Source organism: Saimiri boliviensis, chromosome 3 (assembly GCF_048565385.1).
Source record: "Saimiri boliviensis isolate mSaiBol1 chromosome 3, mSaiBol1.pri, whole genome shotgun sequence".
NCBI classification, from domain to species: Eukaryota; Metazoa; Chordata; class Mammalia; order Primates; family Cebidae; genus Saimiri; species Saimiri boliviensis.
In genome coordinates this window covers 132920409-132946354 of record NC_133451.1, presented here as the reverse complement: position 1 = coordinate 132946354, position 25946 = coordinate 132920409, and the positions used below count along the sequence as shown (strand labels likewise).

The following is a 25946-nucleotide window of genomic DNA, read 5'->3' as shown; positions in this document are numbered from 1 at the left end:
CAAAAGCTTAAAATATATGTGCATTTAGAAATGAACATCTTTAGAAGTATAAAATACTAATTGTACTTATCTTTTAGCTTTGTTCTAAGATTATCAGAGGACATAAAATGGTAAGTTATATATAAAATCAGATTAATGTGATTTCAAAGTAATATCAAATAAATAAAAATACAACTATGTCATCTGAATTAGGTAAAATTTTAAAAGCTCCAGTTTTAATGCTCTAAGCATTTAAACATATTAATAGCATGACTAAATAGACAAACAATTGTTGACTATTTATGAGAATATTTATGAGAGTGGCATTTTCTCAAATGTATTGATCAAATGCTAGGTTGTTTGGTGACACCTACCGTGTATTATGAATGACACACGGTTGGCATCCTAGTGGCTACAACTAGGCATTACGTTAATGTTACAACAGAGTTCAAGATATACTAAATAGCCAATCAATATTGAAACTGCCTTTGCAAAAACTGTCAACCGTGAGAAAATTACGACAGTGAAAGGGACCTGGTTTAACCAATCCTCATCTTGCCTTTAACCTCCAAACTGCCCTTAGTCATTCCTAGACCAAGCTAACTTTGAAAGAAATTTAGTTAATAGTTTAAATTATAATAGACCTTTCCCCAAACGCAACTGTCGTTGTAAAATGAATGAAAGACTACCAGGCTATAAGGATGAAAGAAGCCTGAACTCTGTGAAGGTGTAGAAGTAAAGGATTATGAGCCATCATTCCCAAGGTCAAAAGATTTGCACCTTCCCCAGTTACTCCTGCAGATGGCCTCACTATTGTAGAACCTAAGGTTAGTCTTTTAGATGTCTTTCCAGACACTTGAATTTCTTTTTTTCTTTTTTCTTTTTTTTTTTTTGAGACAGAGTTTTGCTTGTTACCTAGGCTGGAGTGCAATGGCACAATCTCGGCTCACCGCAACCTCCGCCTCCTGGGTTCAGGCAATTCTCCTGCCTCAGCCTCCTGAGTAGCTGGGATTACAGGCATGCGCCACTAGCCCAGCTAATGTTTTTGTATTTTTAGTAGAGACGGGGTTTCACCATGTTGACCAGGATGGTCTCGATTTCTTGACCTCGTGATCCACCTGCCTCGGCCTCCCAAAGTGCTGGGATGCTTGAATTTTCTGATGACCAATACCTCCACCCAGACCCTTAGTCAGTTCTATGGCCCCCACCCAGAAGCAGACTCAGGGTAAAAGAACTGTTTTCCATACCCCTATGACTACATCCACAGCCAGTCAGCAGCACCTATCCCCTTGCCTTAAAAAAACGCTAGCCTCTGAATTTTGGAGAGGCTGAGTTGAGTAATAATAAAGCTCCAGCCTCCTGTTTAGCTGGCTCTATGTGCATTAAATTCTATCTCTATTGCAATTCCCCTGTCTTGGTAAGTCAGCTCTATTGGGGCACTGGACAAAAAGAACCCCCTGAAAGGTTACAGTGTCAACACCTATGTACACCTTTCTTGCATTAAAAAATAAACACAATATTATCATAATCATGCAAAGCATCTTCTACTAGGGTTTATTTCATCTGGCATGGGAGGGAAATGGAGAGTCCTTCCTTGGATGCCATTTATAAAGCATAGCACTTGGCACATCCTAAGTCCCTAATACACTTGTGCAGTGTTTTGAATATTTAATAATCAAATATAAAGCCAATCTTTAATAGGAACATCAATATATGACTTCCACTAATAAAGAAAGAATGCAAAGATGGTAATTGTGGCTCTGTTCTCTCCTGAAATTATTAATTCTAAAGGTATTTCTAAAATGCATAATCCTTTGTGAAAGGAAAATCAAAACTCAGAACTGCAAATCACTATGTCAAAAGCAAAAATTAAGCTGAAACTTCAGCCATGTAAGAAGCTGCTTTCCTTTGGTTCGTAAGTAGATAGCAACAGATAAAAGGTTAAATATCTCCACAAGTAGCTAGCTACTCTATGTTCACCTTATGTTACACAAAAAGCCAAATTAGTGAGCCTGAGACGAATATGTAATTGTCTATTTTCCTACCTGTTCCTTTTGTCTTGCAACATGAGGTTATCACATCCTCCATCTTTTTCCTCTAGCCCAGTTTTCCCCTTTAAATATTGAAGCCCTCACATTCATCTTTGGAGAAAGACATGGGACACAGACTGCTTTTGTGATTTTGTGTTGTTTTCTTCTGGGCATATCCTTAACTTTGGCAACATAAACTTCTAAACTGATGGAGATCTGTCTTACATACTTTTTGGTTTACACCCTTAAGGCCAAAGAAAATCAGAAAAGAGTGAACAGCGATAAAATTCTGAAAACTAAAAAGGAGGCGGATGTGTCCTCATTGGATTGGTGAGCTTTTCAAAACGTGGCAGGGGGCATAGCCAAGAAGCAATCAAATATACATAAAGGAACAAGAAAAGAATGACTGAAAATCTGTTAATGAAACTCAGATACCCCAAACTTGTTTTTCTCTTGGCAGGACTGACCGTTCAGATTTATTCTATGGAAAGCCCAAGCACAGTTGAGGGTATGGAGAAGATAGCGTAGAAACATACACACACAGACACGTATATATTTTACATAAACAAAAACTTGTATATATAGGTATATATATCTTAGATATATACAAAGCTGAATATCTCAGTGTTAATCCGCTCAGCTCCTAGTTCAGAGAACTGGTAACCAATATTCATACTCCTAGAAAAGAGAAGAATCAGAGTGTTTTCAAGGAATTGACTGAGCCAGCGTGTAATACAGTAAAGACAACAGTCAACAAGCCCATCCAACATGCACGGAATGTCCAATCAACTTTTAAGTGGCCAACTTAAATTCCAGACTTAGTGTTCATTTAAGTTTGAGGCTTAATACATAGAGCATTTTAAGAGATGCAAGGATGCAACAATTTTATCTCTGATGCTCCATTTTCTTAGTATATTCATGAAAGTTTTACTCATCCCTTCGCAAACAAGGAAGTAAATTGAGAGAGAGGAAGACAAAAGATCCAGCAGACAGAAGATTTAATGTGAGAAAACAGCAAAAGGAATCCTCAGGACGATGGCAGAAGGAGATTGCAAAGATGACAGTTGTGCAGCCATTCTAAACGGGAAGCAGCCCACATTAGAGCAGGCCAGATTGTTCCGGCAAAGATTTGTTCAAGAAGACAAAATTATTAGAAAACCGAATGTGTCTGATTGTACTAAGGGGAAATTTACATAATCCGAGGAACAGTTTCAGGACAAATCATTGGTGAATATAAAAGTTAAGTAAACAACAACAAAAATACATTTCTAAGGGAAACACAAAAAGGACAGAAACGTAATGTAGTCATGGTATATAGTTCATGGCTCAGCTGTGAAAAATGACTAGAGAGCTACCATAATGTATACAATAAATTTCGATTTGATATAATCAAGTTATCATAGAGGATGGGGTGCTGGGAAGTATCTGTATGTGTGGTAAAGGCAAGAGGGTGAACGAAAGCAATAGATGCCTTCATCTTCCAGTGAGAAATCAATAGGTAATTTGTATAAGACTGAAGAAGTAGATATAAAAGCATGTTAAGCGGGTGTGGTGGCTCATGCCTATAATCCCAGCACTTTGGGAGGCCGAGGCAGGCGGATCATGAGGTCAAGAGATCGAGACCATCTTGGTCAACATGGTGAAACCTCATCTCTACTAAAAATACAAAAATTAGCTGGGCATGGTGGCGCGTGACTGTAGTCCCAGCTACTTAGGAGGCTGAGGCAGGAGAATTGCTTGAACCCAGGAGGCGGAGGTTGCCGTGAGCCGAGATCCTACCATTGCACTCCAGCCTGGGTAACAAGAGTGAAACTCTGTCTCAAAAAAAAAGCATGTTAAGTAAAGTTGTAGAGGTAAATTCTAAAGAATCAGTTAAAAAAATCTGAAATGCCTGCCTACAAAAGGCAGAAAAATCATTTAGGGAAAGGAAAGTGATATGAACTGCTATTTTCATAACAAATGTAAGAGAAATATTTGCCATTTGCAAGTAGGTGCAAAATTAACTCTGACAAAATTAAAATTAAATTTTAAAAATGCATATAGCAAATGAAAGAATATTCCTTGACAGTTAGAAATGTCTTGTTTTACCAACAGTGTCTAACATTACAGAATGAATAAATATCTATTCTAGAATTGTGCTTCAGTGTTGGAATTATGTCATCTGCGAATTACCAAACAAGATAGTATTGAACAGAAAAGAAGGCAGAGGACAATCTACCATAGTTCCATGGTAACAGATACTGACAGTTGACAGAATTGATAGTCTTTAATATATTGCTTGGAAGAGTTGGTACAATAAATACAAGTGCTAAAAGCTTGTCCCACTCTTTTTGCAACCCTGAAAGTATCACTCTTTTTGCAACTCTGAAAAATAAGGAGAATGAATACATGTATTAAATATATGTGCAAAGTTTCCAGTCTATTCATGTAAAATTCACTTGTTTGAATATAAAGCAATTTCACCAAAATCATAAAGCAAAAGTAATTGTATTCCGATCAAATTATACTTTGGAGCAACTGAACCTTCAAGTGCATCTGATGAGAATGCAGATTATTGGACATCACACCAGACCAAGAAAATTAGGACCTTTGACTATACATCTGATAATAAGCATTTTTAAAGCTCTTGAGAGATGTTGATAATATATTGGAGAAAAAAAATTATACTGAATAACTCCCAGAGTTTTTATTTGCTCGATTACTTATTTTTTTCAATAATCTAAAGGTTATGACACTCCTCTGCTCTCAACACTCCCATCTTCCTTCTCAAAATCTTTCCAAACCACTCAATGTGACACTTACTCACATACTATATTTTATGGGTATGTATTTTTTTTTCTCCAGAACAAGATATCGGAGACCAAGGGTGATATTATATACATCTTTGAATTTTCTCAACAAATACCTGATGAATTAAGGGATTTAGGGTGCTGAATGGGTGGGAATATTGAAGAAACACTATTTAATTTATAATTTTAACTTGCGCCAAACTTATTTCTAGAAAACAATCCTTTCCATCATATTTAGATGAAAAGAGAGTGAGGTTGCCATTTTAATTCTAAGCTTTTAAATCTTTGTGGCTTTAGCTATAAAATATGAATCAATCAGACCTCACGCTTTCAATTAGTCTATGATCTTATTTACAGCCCTCTTATAAAACGACTTACAATAATCTGTCTGCCATTTACCATTCCTACATAGTGCTGATTGCCTTTTTCTTTCTAACTACAAATCGTGGCATCTGTGAAATTCTGTCTTAGACAGGAAGAAATTAATTGGAACAAAAGGAATCAGTAGAAATGAAACAGAGACACCATGATCCTCATATGAAAGAGAGCATTGTGCCCACGGGGTAGAAGTGGGATTGAAAAATATATTAAGCAACTCTTAGCCAAGTAGGAGTTTAGTCTCCATAGTAATTATATAATTTCCTAGATGCAATAAAATACTGTCATTTCAAGACTCCTTGCATAAATATACAAGTATATTGTATATTTTAATAAAAATCTAATCATTCAACAAGTGTTTCAGACTACAGTATAAACAGTACTTGAAATACTTCTTCCAGTCTCTAACTAGTAAAAAAAATTCTAAAAATAAAAATTTTCTCTTAATTTGTTCTTGAGGTAAATATATATCAATTTTTAAATAAGTTTTCAAATAAATGTCTACTTATAAAATCAGTTTAACAATAGGGAAATGCCATGCAATAAGTTATGAAAATTTAACGTTTTTAAAAATCCTGATTACATCCTACCAGTAATGTTTTTTTTCTGTAGGATTGGTGTTATTATATTGTGCTAAGTATTTTTATTCCAGGCATGTTGCTTTTTTTCTAGGAAAGAAAGTGACCTAATAAATTTGAAGCCTTGTTTGAGAGTTACATAAAAGCAAAGCTGGCTTTCAGTTAAGACTTTTCTTTATGTGATATTAACAGTGAAATAACCTACTGGCATATGTCAGAAGAGATGAAAAAAAGAATTCTCCCTCCTCTTCTCCCCCTCTCACTTCAGTATTCACTGTGCGGCTTTGTTCACCGTATCCTGCATAATTAATAACCACTTTGGCAATCAGTCATGCATTCCTTAATAGCACCTCAGGCATCAAGTGTCCTTCTAACCCCTCCCCACAGAAACCCTATATCCACCTACATGGCATGCTGACCAGTACGCTGACTGAACTCTGGATAAGTCATTTACAAAATTACTATTAAGAAAAACAAACAGTTGGGGCTATAATGTGGCCATAATACTTATATATTATTCTGTATTATTATTTAATCTTTGTATATAATTTTAATGACAAGAATAAGGAAGATTCAATATCCAAATAAATACCATTGATTATACTTTTTTTAAATGTAAAATCATAAAAAGGATAGAACAAATTAGGAGGTAACTTAAAGGAAGATGAGATTCACCGAAGCGTTGTTACAGTACTCTTCAGTTCATCCATCCCCTGCCCATCTTATCAGGCAAAGAGGGTAAAAATACATGGAGTCAATTTGCATGGTGCCTATAACATCTATTTCTCTTAATGTAAACTGATATACTCATTAAATGGAAAATGTAAATACATTATTGTAAACCATATCATTACTTTTGATCAGAAACCTTAGACTAAGAGACCGAAAAATATGATATTTGATAAAACCATTTAAAAAACATAAGTGGAAGTTTGTTTTTCATGTTAACCAAATTGGAGAGAGAAAAAGAAAATCCTCAAATCTCATAGACATTTTAAAAAAAAACTACAATTAGTATTGTACTCAAGAATAATAGTTCTATATATAAGTCTAAAATAACTTTAAAAATTAAAGATTTAGAATTGTATGTTTTACTTAAAACTAGATATGATTTATTTGAAGCAATTTGCTGGCCAAAAAATACACAGCACTTTTTACTTTTAGAACTGAGAAATAAAACTTTCAATAAGGTCCTTTGATTCTGGAGGAAAAGTTATTATTTCAGCCTTTCTAGGTTTCTTAACATTTTAAATAATGGTGCTTATGCTGCAGTACACAGAGTAAAACATACATAACCTATTATAAATTACTCCAAAATTAAACAAGAAATTTTCCTTTCTTTCTAAAAGATCTGAAATGTGTTCTGGACCCTCTCTGTGTGTGGTCTCCAAACAGAAACAAGCTTGCACTGTTTCATTTCAGTTTTGCTTCATTTCTTCCCAAACAATCTCTCACTGCTAATCTACCAGGTCTTTTTTTTCCTCTCTTTTAGCAGAAAGGGGTTGGGGGGGCGGGGAATCAAAGACATTAACTCCTTAGGCACAACCATAAAAGCTGAACACTCTATGTATCATTTGGCATCAATTATCGTGGATTTCTTTTTCATTATTTGTTAATGGGGCATGACTGGAGACTAATATTTCCATAAATAATTTTCTGAAATATCATCAAAATGCTGTAATTTAAAATTTATGTAGCATTTCTACTACTACTGTTTTAAAAAGCTGTAACTAGCTATAACCTCAGGTAAACACCGTATGCTATAATGTTATTTCTAAACCTATGTTTAGTTTATAATGCCAACTTAAAATGAAAAAAACGGAGAGAATTTTATTTATATCTTATTGTATGGTACCTGTGAATCAAGAAAATAGTATGGAAATCCTAACATTATAAAGTACAAATATTTATAATAAATAGGTAACATCTTTACATATTAGATCAACATCACTTTATTCAAACTAACAAGTCATCTCTTACTTAACTATCTGCTCTATTATTTATAAATTGAGGGGAAAAAGAGTGAGTAAATCATCTTACAAGGGGAAACATAATTTTTAATGGTACCCTGTGTGGCAAAAACTGTTTCTGAGAATTTTAACTCATGTATTAAAACTCTCCCTCTAAGACAGATGGTAATCAGAATCAAGGAGTCTTAAATGATGACCAGAACCAGATATCCATTTATATGCCCAAAGAAGGCTACAGAGTTATCTCTTTACCTGTGAAATGGCGATAAGTTTACAATAAACTTTATCCATAATTTGTCCTAGGAAAAAATGATATTAAACTCACTTAAAGTTTTTTCTGTATATTCATGCATGCAAAATATTTGTTGAGTTGATTATAAAAAGCAGGTAAGGTTAACTATATATTCTAATGTTTATCAAATCATTAGTATACACTTAATTCTTTAACTTCAGTGATGTCCTACTAATTCCCATTCCCCACTGCCTCCCCTTTAAAGAAGACCAGGGCAATTATTTAACTAATGCAAGAATGTGTCTTTGGTAATATAGCCTAATATGTTAGGAGAGCAGAATATCTGGTGTCATTACTGCGAGTATACTGCTTCCCAGTTTATGAGTTATCTCTACTGTGTGATAGGAACAAAGGTGACATATAATAAATAAGAAGGTAGTATAGCTCCCTATGAGTTTTAGACAACTCTAGGATGAAATGGCTGAATTTCTATGAAATCTGAATGAGCAGGTACAAGGTGTACGACATTATGCTAGGCACTCCTGACAAACCTTAGTGCAGAAAGTTAATTGTCTATGATAAACTAGTAGTTAATATTTTTTATCGTTACAAAGAAATCACTGTGACCAGCGGAACCTGAAGCGCAAATTTGCAGAGGTAGGTTTTTAATCAATGTTACCATTGCCTCTGTGGGACTGAGTGTGCTAATATGAAGTTTATCCAGAACAAAAGGAGAAAAATGAAAGCATCAGAGATTATCCGGGGTCTTGGAGGGGCCCTTTCCCCTGAGCAAATGCCTCAAGAACTTTTAAGTCCGCTGTCCTAAAGGCACACTTTAGGCTTTCATTCATCTGATACACAGATAAGATTGATGGACTGCACCCCACTACTAAAGTGTGGGGTGTTAACAGGGTGTGTGGAGGGCAGGATGTCACTTAGGAGTACGCAATGATAATTCAGAACATTCTGGATGGCTTAACAGCGTAACCACTTATCAAACTGTAACTCATCAGATCTCACCCTTCCACAGGCAGTTATGAAGAGTAGGATGAATGTGGCTGTAAGTGGAGAGATGAATGGATATATGGAACCAAGACAAGGGACAGGTGACAGGTTAACCTGTCAAGACAATTGACAGGTTAATTGTCAAAGAAAATTTAAACACAGAAAAACCTAAGTTTGTGAGATTGTAAAATTCACATATCAATAATTTCTCCAGAAAGCAATCTTAAAAATTAAAACCACCAAGTAATAACTTATTAAGTGACACAGGACCCTACCTTCATGCTCTCCTGTTTCTTCCAGTCCAAATGTTTTCCTAAACATAGTTTAATTACAAGAACTATGGGGAAAAACCCCAACATACCATTATCTACAGCCCAGTATAGGTCAACATAGTGGCCGCACAAAGTCTGGCTCAATAGAGGCCAAGAGAGGTGACAACAGCCCATGGAAGCCCGTATTGACAATTTATCAATCTATTGCAACAATCATTTAAAAATGCGCTGAATTAAATCCCCATCTATGATAACAGGTCAACCCTGGTGACAGGGCCTTTCTTAGCGAAGAGGACGGGTGGCAGTTTCAATCAATCCTTGGGTTCTCACTTCATCATAAGGCTCATAAATCTAACCACATTCACACACGTAGAGTGAATCCTCTATTAAGCTGGGTGATGGAACTGCATGATGAACTCAGCATTCAAGTATTGACTGAGAGACTATTATGTGCTCAGAACTGAGCAAGCTGCTATAAATACCATACATACACAATGTCTACTATGTACACGTGTAGTACATACATGTAGTATACTTTTATCTTTACATGTTTGATTTAATCCATGTTACTCCTTGGGTTATACAACCAGATAATTCATGTGGTCATAAAATAAATAAATAAATAAATAAATAAATAAAAACTTCAGTGGTGATATACATACATTTCAGCTTTCATCTTTTATTCTATAGGAGGACAGTAGATTGTTATTTATGCACATTTAAATTAATATGATATGGGGAGAAGTTCATTTAAAATACAAATAATATCCTTAACTTAAAGTTTATTTTTACTGCATAATTGGGATGAATAAAACCTTTGCCCTAACAAAGCCTGCTAGTATGTTTTTTACTAAAATTTAATATATTCCATATTTACAAATTTGAGAAATATTTCACTTTGTGAAAGTGTACCATGGCCCTCAAGGCCACCCTAGACCAAAAAATATTAAACTGACTAAGTTCTGTGAAAGAAGATACTGTGAAAGTATATTAAACAGATTCTTAGTGGCTTTAATCAAGCAAATACTCAGTATCAAACTATTACCTATATAAATAAAAAGTGTACATCTTTGTCTGCCATTAACATTTTTCATTTATAGGTAGAATTGTTATGTCTTATTAAATTTAAATATATTAAAGTATTATATTAAACTTTCAAAAGTTTGGAAAGTAACAAAGAAAATGGTACAGAATTTATACTGGCAAAAACGATTTCAGAATGGAATAGAGTTTGGGATATCTTAAATAATCTACATAAGAAAACTGATCAAAATTCACAATTTATAACATTTGTAACATACTTTGGAGATTTCTCTTTTAACTTCAATCATACATGATAAATGATTCTATTATTACTAAATGAATAAATTATCATTTTCAAACTTCATTCACATTTTATTGTTTCTTTTTAGCTATACCCTTAACTAATACTTAAATTTTCTTCATTTAATCAGTTGCCTACATAATATTTCATAGACTCCTAAACAATCAAAAAGGGAAATTTCTGCTTAACAGTACAATATGAATGTAATATAAAATGGTATGTATTGATTTTGTATTTTCTAATTTGCCTAGTGAATTGCTGGCTTGGTATGTACAGAGTTTCTTTTTTTATTTTTTTGAGATGGAGTCTCACTCTGTGGCCCAGGTTGGAGTGCAGTGTTGTGACCTCAGCTCACTGCAACCTCTGCGTCCCAGTTTTAAGCAAACCTCCTGCAACAGCCTCCTGAGTAGCTGAGATTACAAGTGCATGCCATCACTCTTGCCTAATCTTTGTATTTTTAGTAGAGACGGGGTTTTACCATGTTGGTCAGGCTTGAACTCCTGACCTCGTGATCTCCCAAAGTGCGGCGATTACAGGCTTGAGCCACCGTGCCCAGCTAGTATGTACAGAGTTTCTATACCCAATAGAAGTATACATTGTAATTCATGCAGCCCAAAACCATGGTATGTTCTCAGTGTGCCTACTAATTTACTAAATCTTCTGTTAAAATCACTTAAGATATTAACTTTTAATAGCTTTTTAAATTGTAATATTATTGATTTAACAGGTATGCTAGATTACATCATCCTATTTGTATAAGAACTTCTGAATTACTAATAAGCAGAATGTGATAAAAATAGCAAAATATTTTCAATATTTTTGTTGCACTACAACACACCTGAAATACAAAACACAAAAATTACAATTAAGATATAATACACAATTATAATTAAACAAAATAGATTTCTTAAATTCCAGTGAGAATTTTAAAAATTCATTTTTTGGGGTACAAAGGACAACTAATATTATTAAAACAGATAAATATTAAGATTAAGTAGACCAATAGAGATCATTAGTTCTACTAATATATCAATTTGAAAATAATTAATATTTAAGTTTGGCTTTCTCCAAAAAAAGATAGAAAAATGTTATGTCTATATCTATAAACACATCCCGAATATTTTTGGTGGGTACAGAAAGAAATGATGCCACATTAATGGGGGAAAATGTAAAAGATCACATAAAAAATGACTTTTAAGGCAATACAAACATGAGTTTAGTTAAAATGAGATTAATAACAAGTAGTGCTGGCTTTCTGTATCTGCAATGTATTAATTACAATAATCTATACATGAATTTGCAAATAACACCAGAGTACAGTGTAACCGTGAAAATTTACATCTTTAAAGTATGAGTAACATTTGGTAAAATGTAAAATACTATCATATAAGAAAGGGTAACCCAAAACGCTAGAAAAGTATATTTTATTTAATATGACTCAAACCAGAAATTAATTCAGAAAGGTATTTTACAGTCCAAACTTTGACAGAGATCCCTAAATGATAAGAGACTAATAACATAAATTTTCCTGTTTTTCTTAAGAGGAAAATACCATTGTAATTTCACATCAACAATGAAAATTCCAGTGACTGAGCTGGAGAGTAAGAGATATGCTATAATCTTATAAATGTAAAAAAAAAATCTTACTTCATTACAGTATAAGGATTTTCGTACTGTTACTAATCTGCAGTAACAACATTTGATTGTGATAAACACATTTAATACTTACATAAAAAAGATAACCAAGCTAGGTTTGTTTTCTGATTTTTTTCCGATTCTAATGTGTCAGACGAGAAAAATAAAAATAAAGAGCTGATCCAATTAAATAAGGGGGATCTCAAAGTGGCACTTACTTGCATGACAATGTTGTAGTGGATGCAGAACCCTGGTTCAGAAGGAAAATATTCATCAGATACAAATCTTATCTTAATTTGATTTCCTTTAGAAATCTGTTTTCCTGGTACAGTACCAGAACCACACCAGCGCCCTAATATAGTTCCATCACTGGGTTCCTCAACTTCTACAAAATCATACCTGCAAAAAGACAAAAAGAAAGAGACATCATTTCACAGTCTGTTATTCTGGCGATTACCAGTTTCATGTCTGTGGGATGCTATGACTCGATGGACCACACCGAGGAGTTAATCCAAAATTTAACTGGGAACATATAATTAAGTATTCTAAAGAAGAGACACAACTGAAAACGAGCATCCAGTTGAAGAAATATGAGTCTATTTGGAGCCCTTAGTTTTTGTTTACAAATTCCAAATTTCACTAAATAGCCATCCTAAAACTGAAACATTTTGTAAGGAGCAACCATATCTGGCATTAAATTCATGACTTACTGAATATAATTTCCATTTGGACATGACAGTGTTACTCCACTCAATTCCTATGATGACCGCCCTTTACTCGTTGAGAGTAACTCTTTCATCCTGGCCAGGGGCCGTGGCTCTTTCCTCATCTGTGATGCAAGCTTTCCCCGAGCCACTTCATACCACACTTGGTACTGTTCTTCCCTCGTGTGACTTTCCTGGGTGTGCTCAGCTCACTGTCATCTTTCTCTCTTTGGTAAACACATATTTCTAACTAATCATATATGTGTATAAGGGATCCATCTTCTTAGGCTGTTAATCCTTGAAGAAACAAACCAGTACTTACATATTTTTATTTTATATTTCACTACAAGCAGTATCTTAAACAGAGGAATGAATCAGTGTTTTAAACACATGTCAACTTCTGGCTGGGAAGGTCTGGATCAGTGGTGCTCACTGAGACCAGTATTGCCCAGTGACAGAGTGTTTTAGAAATCTGCAGAAACATTTTAGGTTGTCTCAGTGATTGGGGGTGAGAAGGGGAGGACAGAAACGTAGCAGGCAAGGTCCCCAAGTGCCAACCCTGGAAAGTTCTGAAAATGCGTACTTGCCCTATGTCTTCTATGCCTTTCAAATATTTCACTGGACATTTTATGCAGATGCAATTTCTACTGTGGATCATCTAAGTCTGGAACCTTACATCATCTCAGGTATAAACGCATATATGTTTTCGACTGTTTCAGTTTATAGTACATTTTCAAGAAAGTCAACTACAGAGTAAATTAAGGAAGTGTTCTGTATTTTGTTTAGAACTTTACCAAGAATTACTCACTTGGAAAAACACGTGACTAACAGGAACTATTTTCATCACAACTAAAACAAACATATTCATATTAGTCTACATTTATAGCTGTCACATTCACAAGGAATCTACTTAAAAGATGCTAACATCTTCCCTTTATTTTTCTGTTCATTTATATATTGAAACATATTATTTTAATAGAAATTACATTCTGTTATCATAGATTTACATAACATGCAGGCCATATATTTATTTTTAAAACAATTTCACATATAAATAGATAATTGCTTCTGTGAATTGCATTTCAGAATACTAAACAGGGAACTGCAAAACTTTTGTTAAAAGAGAGTCTGACATGATTGTAAGCCATTGATAGATTTTTTTTTTAATTTTAAATTCAGTAGATACCAGACTATCAAAAATACTACAGTTTATGTAGTATTAAATATATGAAAGAAAAAAGTTGCTGAAAAAAGACAAAGTGTATAATGAAACGATTATAAATCTGAAGTATCCAAAACTCTCTTATGGCATGTAACTTAAACTGTTTCAGCTTCATCTTCCTCAGTGAAAAACTGGGAATAATGCTATCTAACTCAGAGACATTTTAAGAAAGGAAAAATGCGGCAGCACTCCTGTAGCCCCGGAAACACTGTTTGCACAGAGTTGTCACTCAAGAAAGTTTGTCCCCCATCTCTGTCCTGAGCCCCTCCCACCTTTGTACACCTACCTTTTAAAATAACCTTGTAAGTTTAAAAGCAGTAAATAAGAAAACACAAAGATAAAGAGGAGATATGATTTTGCTATATCATATGAGAAGTCCAGAGTTATAAATTACATATGCATAAGCCAGGCAATATTCCAGGAATTTTGGTCTATGTGTGTACGGGATATGGAAGGGCTGGGCAGAGGGTGTGTGTGTGTGTGTGTGTGTGTGTGTGTGTGTATGTGTGTGTGTGTTTTGGGGACATTAGGTAATGGAAGGGCTGGGCAGTGTGTGTGTGTGTGTGTGTGTGTGTGTGTGTGTGTGTGTTTGGGGACGTTGGGTAATGGAAGGCCTGGGCTCTGTGTGTGTGTGTGTGTGTGTGTATGTGTGTGTGTTTTGGGGACATTAGGTAATGGAAGGGCTGGGCAGTGTGTGTGTGTGTGTGTGTGTGTGTGTGTATGTGTGTGTGTGTGTGTGTGTTTGGGGACGTTGGGTAATGGAAGGCCTGGGCTGTGTTTGTGTGTGTGTGTGTGTGTGTGTGTGTGTGTGTGTGTGTGTTTTGGGGATGTTGGGTAAAGCAGACGTAAGTAGATATTTCAGGTCTATCTGGCAGAAACGTTGATAATTATCATTTTTTATCAAATGTGACTTTTTGTATCAGGGTTGTCTATATATGAAGCAAAGCTTCTATTCATTGAGGATCTGTTTGTTCTGTGCTTGGGAGGTAAGCAGGTTATCACCACTCATTCAACAGGGATATATGAGTCACTAATTTGGTGCAAACTGCTGTGCTAGATTCTCAGGATACAAACATAAAACGATAGCTTTGTTGGGTTCTGGGTCCATAGAACACATCAGTAAGTGCTCTAATTAGAGTATGTAAGAAATACTATGGAATAGTAGAAGACAGAGAGTAATTTTATACAGTGAGATGAAGGCCAGCCTACAAAGGACTTGACATTTAGATTTTCAATGAGTATTGATTGACAAGGGATGAAAAGGGATCGGGAATGAAAATGCATTCTAGCAGGAAGTACAATACATAAAATGTAATAGAAGAAAGGGCTAAGCATGGCCAATTGTGAATTGAGGGTGGGAAACAAAAAATTACATGGAGATCAAGATGGACAAATAGATCCAGGTGAGAAGGTCTTGATATTGCATGGTAAGATGATACCTAATGTAGATGAAGGAAGATGGATGCAGCAAACCACCATAGCATGTGTATACCTATGTAGCAATCCTGTACGTTCTGCAAATGTACCCCAGAACTTCAAGTACAATAATAATTAATAAAAGACATTAGATTGTTATTTTGTAGGTTGATGGTGAAAACATGTAGGCACAGTTCTAATGGGCTCGATGTCTCTTTAAAAAATTTGTCAATATTTAAAAAAATGGAATCTCATAGAAAACCTGGATGTTTGGCTTTAAAAAATTGAAGATCTGGTAATAATAAAATATCATTAGCCTTGTGTGACTCCACAAGGGCTCACCTCCAGAATTCATGTCAGCTCCAGCAATGAGGTATCTTTGTTCGCTTTACTGTCTTATCCTGAGCACCTACATTCCCGGCACATAGTAAATCCTCTGTCAATGTTTGGTGAGTGAAGGAATGAATACTTGGCCTTCACAGCAACAGAGGCTGGGGCTAAATGAAAAAAGCTTTAGATGAGGAGTTTTCTTCCTAATTTTAAAAATCCCTATCTACTTTCTATGATTAAAACGCATCCAGATATCTTCATTTGCTTGTACTTGCCCTTTTGGCATCCGAGTTTGCCACCCTTGCATTTAAGAGGCTGAGCCCCCGGAGGTTTCATAGAGGGGAGTAACCCGGACACATAATCACCACATGTTTGAGAATTCGAAGAAACAAGAACATTTTCAAGTGTGGGTCAAAAGAAAAGTTCGTTTAACAAAAGCATCCTGAGCAGGAGCAGTCAGGGAAGTAAGAGGGAAGCCACTGTGAGGGAAGGTGCAGAGGTTAAGGTAAGAGACAAGAGAGAATTTCACCTGAAGCAGGAGTGGTCAATAGGGCCAAGTGCAAAAGAAGGATCAAAGAGACAAAAACTAAAAATCCAGTGAGAAAAAAAACCACTGGATTTGGCCAGGATGAAGTAATTTCAATAAAGTGCTTCGACAGAACACATTGTGTCAAAAATTTTCTTAAGACTATTTTTCAAAATAACCATTTTAATCTTTCAAATATAAAAGCATCCTAAGGAGGAAAGAATTATCCTCTTCAGGAAGTCTAAAATTAACAACTCACATAGCTATTTTACTATATACAATTCTTTTTATTTCTGTTTAAAAATAAAGTACATTATATGTTTATATAATCTGTAACTTCTTCCAAAGTTATTTTTAAAAAGGTTTTAATGACACAGATATATGTAGATTAAAATGTTAACACTTTATTAAGAACAAAAATATCTTAACTTTTGCCTTATCTAATTTATGTCGATACAAAATTCACTGTCCTGTAAACAGGAGAAGGGTGATGAGTATATTATTATTTATTTCATGAAGATTTCCAACTGAGTTTGATACCATTTAGAAAATAATCCTTACGAAAATTTCTGGATTTGCAGCTAGACAGCTGGCAACTAATTCTTACATGTCCGTGCAAGTCTAGTGCATACATTTATCACAGTGCTTTGAAAAATCTATATAGTTTTGTATTCCATGAAGGTTAAACGAAATGAACATCTAATAAAGTACCATGTCCTTTATATGTTTCTAACTGTTTCATAGTAAATTAGACATTTCAAGATTTTCTCAGAATTCATGTCATACAAAAAGTTGTAATTCTAAAATTCAAGCAATTATTCTACCATTAATTTTTATGGTCATACATAACAACTATTAAGATCTCTATGGAATTTAAAATTATTAATGAAATCATTATTTACACACACACACACACACACACACACACCCCATTGCCACTTGATTCCACATTTCCTTTCAACTTGTTTGAGAATGTAAAAGTAAGAACAGAAAAAAATAATCCACTAAATCAAGTCATCTGCTTTAATAACGATATTTTTCTTATTTTCTGACACAATTACATTTGCAGAAAATAGGATTCATAGCAAAAGTTGCTTGGCTTGTATATGTTAACATAGCTCTTACATCAAGAAGAGAATGAAGAGAGAAAACAATGATGAAAAAAACATATCTCTAGGCCATAGCCAAATAAAAGGGAGATGATAAAACTAAGCAATATTGACACATAAAAGTGAATATTGACACAGTCATCCTTAAATTCAGAAATCTACACATGCCCAGCTGACTGTTCTGGAAGCATAGTAAGCCTTATAATACACTCACAGGTATTAATTTCCAACATGCACAATTGCCCACGTCAGTATTTAAAGGATTTGCTAAACCTATTTTATGAGCCAATCAAACATCACTTTCTCATGGCAACATGATACAGAGCACACAGGGCTAAGTGGTTTATAATGATCACTCCCTTTCTCTAACATACCCCTGGGGACCTGTGGAGGATTTATGTCCTTTTATGTTTAACAAACAAGTCTGGTGTTGTAGACAAAATTTTCATTCTCATGTGGGAATTAACAAACTGTGAGGACTTGAGGACGTCTTCCTTACTCCTAAGAATTTTAAGGAGTATACCAAAGAAATGAATTCATTGGTAAACATCATTGTCAGACACTCAGCTTCTTTCAGCAAAAATAAACCCTGCCTGCAAAACAGGCTGTTTCTAGTTAATGCTAACTGAAACTCTGTCAATTAAACCTACGCCATGAATTACCAAACCTGTCGGTAGTGTGAAACCCTGCCAACAAATGAATGTGGATTTTAAAAAGGCCTAGCCCTCCAAATGTCAACTGGAGTCTGAGCTTGTTGAGAAAGGTAATAAAATTAAGAAGATAGCAATTTTTCTACAGTGGGTATTGGCTTATACTTTAATTTAGCAGAATGCAACTCAGACACACATATAGAAGTTTCAGATTCTCACTTGGACAGTAAAGTATCTATGCTTTAACTCACAATGAAAATAATATTAAAAATAATAATTACGTTTGCTAAGTGATTTCTAGGTGGCAGACACTGTTTTTTGTAGGTACATTTTATACATTAACTCATTTAATCCTCACAACAATCATAAAAATTGACACTTTTCCTCCATCCAGTCTATTAATTACAAAATATAGAAAAGCTGAGTAACTTGGCCAAGGTCACACCAGCAAGTGACTAGAAAGCTAAGGCTTCACTTTCTGGGGTCAAAGCCTCAAAGCCCATGCTTTTAAGTGCTAAGCCATACTGCTTCACATATTTAAAATATGCCTATGTAATTATATCTGCTTTATTTTAAGGCCAAACTGCAGAGAATTTCTGTATTTCTATTCAGATTGGCCAAATGGTCTTGTTCAATAGCTGGTGAAATATTAGAACCATACAGATAAAAATGAGTAGTCAACTTGGTAATTTGGGCATATAAATTTTATAGATATTTATTTTAATTAATTTGGTAATATTTATTAACAGGTACTCTAAATTGTTTATGAAAAGTTTTAAACCTACATGGAAATGTGTAAGTAAAACCAACAGGCATGCTTCACAGGACTCACAACATATGAATGGGGTAATTCTCATGAAACCATGAAGAGTTCTACCTGTGAGAAATGCCTACGAATGTCATGTGGTGAGAAACTGAACATTTAAAATTACGTTATTACTAAAAAAAAAAAAAAAAAAAAAAAAAAAAAAAAAAAAAAAGCTACAAACATGCAAACCATGAGGTCAACTTTCAAAGCTAGAAAAATTAAGCAAATTGAAAGAAAATATCAGGCGAAAATTACTAAAGGCAAAAGCTGTAAGAGATATAATCAAAATTAAAGTTAAAATTCAGAATGAAAACAAAAAGCTGATTCTCAACAAGGGATTAGAGAGAGAATGAATCAAGAATTTAAAAAGTTAACAATGAGGAAGATACAATCACAGATAAGAAAGAATGTATTTTAAAAGTATAAGTATGTTTTATGTAACATTATGCTAATCAAACCTAAAATTAGATAAAATGGATGAGTAAGAAAATTTAAATTATCAATATTCACTGAAAAAGCAGAAAGAGTTAAGAGACTAATAACTCCAGAAGAAATGAAAAGGACTGTCAAGGATTGCCTGGGAGGTCAAGAGTGCAAGACTAGCTTGGGCAACATGGGAAGATCCTCTCTCTCTGGCTCTCTCTTAAGAAAAAGATGCAATAACATGGGGTTTCCTAAGAGAGTTTTACTTAACTCTAAAAGGATATCTCCTTCCAATTTTATATAAACAATTTAAAAAATTGATGATCATAGCTATCTTCCCCATTAAATTTTAAAAAGCTAGGCAAAATGTTGTATCAACAAAGTTCTTTGAAATGGTGTGACTAGATCTTAAAAATTGAGACTAATTTCATGCTTAAATAGAAGAAAACACAAAATTCTCAAGCAAACTTTAATCAAATATGATTTGATCAAAAGATATACGGGCATAACTTGTTTTCTTGCACTTCACAGATAACTGCATTTTTTTACAAATAGAAAGTTTAAAGCTAGGCTGTGTCAAAAGCAAGTCTATTGGAGCCATGTTTTTCTGACAGCATGTGCTCACTTTGTGTCTCTGTGTCACATTTTGGTAATTCTCACAATATTTCAGACTTTTTCATTATTATTATATCTGTTAGGGGATCTGTAATCAGTGATCCTTGATGTTACGAATTGTTTTGGGGTGCCACAGACTGCATTTATATAAGATGGTGAACTTAACAAATATATGTGTTCTGACTGCTCCAGAGACTGGCTGTTCCCCTTCCCTCTCCCATTCCTTGAGCCTCCTGATTTCTTGAGATACAAGAATATTGGTCTTGTATCAATTAAAGTCGCTGTCTCTCACTTTAAATAAAAAGCTAGAGACAATGATACTTAGTTAGGAAGGCATGTTGAAAGTCAAGACAGGCTGAAAACCAGGCCTCTTGCATGAGTTAGACAAGTTGTGGCTGGAAAGGAAAAGTTCTTGAAGAAAATGATGAGCCCTACTCCAGTGAGGACACTAGTGATAAGAAGCCAAAACGGCTCCATTGCTAAGCTGGACAAAGTCTGAGTGGGCTGGATAGAAAATCAGACCAGCTGCAACATTCCTAAGCCAAAGCCTAGGCCAGAGCAAGGTCCTAACGTTCTTCAATTTTATGAAGGTTGAGAAGGGTAAGAAAGCTACAGGAGAAAAACTGGAAGCTAGCAGAGGTTGCTCCATGAGGTTGAATGAAAGAAGCCATTTTTTTAACATAAAAGTGCAAGGTGAAGCAGCGAGTGCTGATGGAGAAGCTGCAGCAGGTTATCCAGAAGATCTAGCTAAGATAATTGACAAAAGTGGATATTCTAAAACAAAAAAAAGATTGTAGATGAAACAGTCTTCTATTGGAAGAAGATGACATATTGTACTTAGATAGCCAGATAAGAAAAGTCAATGCCTGGCTTCAAAGCTTCAAAGGACAGGCTGATTCCCTAGTTAGGGGCTAATGCATCTGGTGACTTTATTTTGAAGTTAATGCTCATTTATTATTCCAAAAATTCTAGGGCCCTTAAGAATTATGCTAAGTCTAGTCTGCCTATGTTGGATCAATGGAAGAGCAAAGCCTGGATGATGGTACATTTGTTTACAGCATGGTTTACTAACTAATTTAAACTTAATACTGCTCAGAAAAAAAGATTCTTTCAAAATATTACCGCTCAAAAGCAGTAAAAATTGTTCATTAGTCTTCCCTTAGGCCAATAAAAGAAGGGCCTCACAGGACAAAACAGAAGCCAGAAATAAGGACTAAAGGGGAAGGGGAGAACAGCCGATAGCTATACTGTATGTGTATGTTAAAAACGGAATATCCCATCCTCCTATTTCATATATAGTTGAGTTCTCAAATTTGTAAGGTTTTATACATCCTTTAATTGAATAAACATTTAATTAAAAAAATATTACCGCTCATTGACAATGCACCTGGTCACCAAAGGGCTTTGATGAAAATATATGAACAAGAAGGTTTGTGTTTTCATGCCTGCTAACTCAACATCTATTCTGAAGTCCATGGGCCAAGGAGTAATCGCGGCTTTTAAGTCTTATCATGTAAGAAACATATTTCATAAGGTAATAGTTGTCATGGGTACTAATTCCTCTGGTGAATCTGGGCAGAGTAAATTGAAAATTTTCTGGAAAGGATTCACCATACTTGATGTCACTAAGAACATTCGTGATTCATGGGAGGAGGTCAACATATCAACATTAACAGGAGTTTGGAAGAAACTGGTTCCAATCTTCATGAATAAATCTGAGAGGTTCAAGACTTTGGTGGAGGAAGTAACTGCACAGGTGGTAGAAATAGCAAGAAGACCAGAATTAGAAGTGGAACCTGAAGGAGTAATTGAATTGCTGCAATTTCATGATAAACCTTGAATGAATGAGTTCATGAAGATGAACTAAGAATGATCCTTCAGAATACTAAGAGGAGAAAAACTATATCATCATACTCATAAACCCTCAAGCAATAAAATCAACAATTTAGATAAAAACTGAGTAAAATGTGAATAGCATAAAATTTCAAATTGAGGTAAAACATTATTTAACAGAAACTATAGGCATTCTATTAGATAAAATTAAAGGTCATTCGCATTAAAGTTAGAACAAAGATAGGGTTGGCCGTTCTCACCAGCTGATTTAGCAACAGAAGAAGATAAAAAGTTGTAATAGATACAGAAGCGACAGATAATCCTTAGCTAATAGATTCCCATGAGAACAGATTGTGGTTGGGTAAGCACAGAGGTTAGAATAGTGTGGCCATAACTCAGGAGTGGCACAAGATGGCTTGGAGTATAGGATGAAAGTTGAAACATACCAAAGAATGTTGTATGGTGTGTGTGTGTGTGAATGTCTGAGAGAGAGTATGAGTATATAAGCTTTTTGAAACAGAGTCTCACTCTGCCATACAGGCTGCAGTGCAGTGCAGCAATTACAGCTGCAGCTTCCACCTCCTGGGCTTAAGCAATTCTTCCCACCACAGCCTCCTAAGCAGCTGGGACTACAGGTGTGAGCAGGTGCAAGGCATCACACCTGAATAATTTTCTTCCCTTTTCTGTTTATTTTTGAGATGGAGTCTTTCTCTGGAGTGCAGTGGTATGATCTCAGCTCACTGCAACTTCTGGCTCCTGGGTTCAAGCAATTCTCTTGCCTCAGCCTCCTGAGTAGCTGGGACTACAGGTGCATGACACCATGCCTGGCTAATTTTTTGTATTTTTAGTAGAGATGGGGTTTCACTGTGTTACGCAGGATGGTCTTTATCTCCTGACCTTGTGATCTGCCTGCTTTGGCCTCCCAAAGTGCTGAGATTACAGGGATGAGCCACTGTTCCCGGCCTCTTTTTTTTTTTTTTTTTTTTTTTTTAACTTTTTGTAGAGATAAGGGTCTCACTACATTGCCCAGGCTGGTTTCAAACTCCCAAGCTCAAGTGATAATGCTACCTCAGCTGCCCAACATGCTGGGATTACAGGTGTGAACCACCACTCTCTCTATATATTTATTTTATTTTACTTTATTTTATTGAGACAGGGTCTTTCTCTGTTGCCCAGGCTGGAGTGCAGTGCTGTGATTTTTGCTCATTGAAACCTCTGCCTCCCGGCTTCAAGTGATTCTTGTTCCTCACCCTCCAGAGAAGCTGGGATTACAGGTGTGCACCACCATGGCCCTGCTAATTTTTTGTATTTTTAGTAGAGATGAGATTTCTCTATGTTGGCCATGCTGGTCTTGAACTCCTGCCCTCAACTGATCTCCCTGCCAATAATCCCAAAGTGCTGGGATTATGGGCTTGAGCCACTGTACCTGGCCACTAATGTGTATATATTTTTAAGGTAGATTTGACAGAACTTAGTGTGGAGTATGAGAGAATGACAGGGTCAAATGTGATTCCAAAGCTTCTGGCTTTTATAATCTATCTGGAACTAATAAGAGAATTCAGTAAAGTGACTCAATTTAGGAACAATATACAAATATAAATAACTTTTCTTTATGATAGAGAAAAACAAAACCTGAATAGGGATAAAAATGTCTTTCACAGTGAAAATTTAAAAGTGTATAGTAATAAATTTAACCAATAAAGTGTGAATAGTATATGAGGAAGCACATACAATATTACAAAGGGCATGAATTTATTTTCATCAAAATCACAATAAGGCTTCTAAAATATTCATATACAGTAAACATAAAAATAAACATATAACGCATACTATGAACCTGACACTTCATAAATATCAACTTATCCAATCTTCCAACACAACCCCATCTGGCTACTGTTATACCCACTTTATGAATACACAAAGATTATGTAACAAGGGAAAATTTATATAGGTAAGAGTAACAGAACCTGAGCAGAAACCTCCCTCTAAGCTTCAGAGCCCATATTCTTAACCATTACAGGATACTGTCTCTAGCTAGACAGAAAATAACAATCATCCAACCTAAAATGTCACTATCGGCCAGGCACAGGATGGCTCATGCCTATAATCCTAGCACTTCGGGAGGACAGCTTGGGGCCAGAGTTGAAGACCCACGTGGACAACCTAGCAAGACCCCATCTCTAAGTTTAAAAATTAAAAATAAAATAAAATAAAATGTGACATTTCATTATCCACTTGTGAGAATTCTAATTTGCACTAGCCAGACCCTTATCTGTGAAATGGGGGTAGTATTTATTATTTACACTACCCAGACCCTTATCTGTGAAATGTGGATAATATTCATTACCTCTCAAGGTTGTTGTGAAGATTGAAGAGAGGGAGAATGTATATAAAGTGTTTAGCATAGTGTTTAACAGTAAGTTCCTCGATAAGTGATAATTTGGTTTTGTTCTATTCTTATTACTGCTATTTTTGCAATAAGATATGTAACCTATGGAAGACTTCACCTCTGTGGCAGAGCAGACCACAAAGCTCCCGAAATAATAAACTGCACAGATCACTACTTTTTAAAACATTAATTTTAACTGAAAAATGCAGTAGTGTGAATCTATGGGGTACAATGTGATGTTGTGAACACTGTTGGTGGCAATGTGAACTAGGACAGCCATTGTGGAAAATACTGTGAAGACTCCTCAAAAAACTAAAAATAGAACTACCATATGACCCAGCAATACCACTACTCAGTATATATCTAATGCAATCAATATGTTGAAGAAATATCTACACTTTCATGTTCATGTCAGCAGTATTCACAGTAGCCAAGATATTAATGGAATCTAAGTGTCCATCGATAAATAAATGGATAAAGAAAGTATAGTATATATAAACACTGGAATTCTATACAGTTTTCAGAGAGAAGAAAATTTTTCATTCATGACAATATGAACAGAATAGGACATTATGCAAGGTGAAATAAGCCAGCCACAGAAAGACAAATACTAAAGATCTCACTCACATGTGGAATCTAAAAAAGTTGCTCTCATAGAAACAGAGATTAGAAAGGTGGTTACCAGAGGCTAAAGGGAGCTGGAACAGATGAGGAAAGACGATGTTGCTCGAAGGGCAGAAAGTTTTTGTTAGACGGTAGGAATAAGTTTTAGTAACCTCTTACACTACAATGCGAGCAAAGATCACTGATTTCAACTAAAGAGGCTCCAAAACCAGCCCTTTTACACTTCTTACCTGTGGGAGTAACTGTCTTGAATTTAACCCATCCAGAACAGTGAAACGTACACATATATGTATATGTATGCATTTATAGACATATATGTATGTATATATGTTTTGCTTCCTTCATTGTAGAAGACAGATTCATCAATAACTAGCAAAAATACTGAGTACTTAATTTTTGCTTCTACATTTTTTAACCCATGGGATTAAATGCATTCATGTGTAAAAAGGGCTCTCCTACCTGCTTAGCATTTCTTCCTACAATTGATCAGTTCCTGAAAGATGTGATTACCTGTCCTCAATCAGCTGCCACCTAGGTATAGATATGCATCACCTCATACCATTCTACTATTACTGAAATAATGCCAGGATTTGGGCATCTAATATTACTTGTCAACTGAGAGATGGCTTCCATGACAAAGAACACTATTCATGGTCCTTTCTATCCTATGGACCGCTTTCTGTACTCTCCGTAGGAGACTTTCTTGTAATTAGTTTTATAAAAACTTCATTAATGTTTAGGACTGCTGGGTGTGATCCCTTGTAGTATGTGGCTGTCAATAGAGCATATATAGTCACTATTAAAGTAGTCACAATTACATCACAGTTCACAGACGCGATAGACAAAATACCTTATTACCTGTGCCAACAACTGAATCACAGCATTATTGAAAGAGATTTGAGACACTGAATTTAAGAAATACAATTAAGAAATTTAGAGTTAAGTAAACTGTTTATCTCATGGAGATCGTTTCGTCATTTCCCCTTCTACTTTGAACATGGTAGAGGAAACGTGGAGGTCCTCCTCAAATGCATTCCAGCTGCTGAGTTTACAGTATCTAGGAATATAGAGATGAGAATAGCCACTTCAAGCCTTACTTAAAGGG

General features: G+C 35.2%; 1 protein-coding gene across 3 annotated transcripts in view; it reads right to left on the bottom strand.

The window, feature by feature from the left end:
- Positions 1-25946, bottom strand: part of PDGFC (platelet derived growth factor C) — a 213499-nt gene that overhangs the window by 39261 nt on the left and 148292 nt on the right. For all 3 annotated transcript variants that reach the window (XM_003927945.3, XM_074396791.1, XM_003927946.3), the window contains one exon: positions 12411-12591. In XM_003927945.3, the coding sequence (XP_003927994.1) occupies positions 12411-12591 (181 nt within the window). The remainder of the gene's footprint in view (positions 1-12410; positions 12592-25946) is intronic.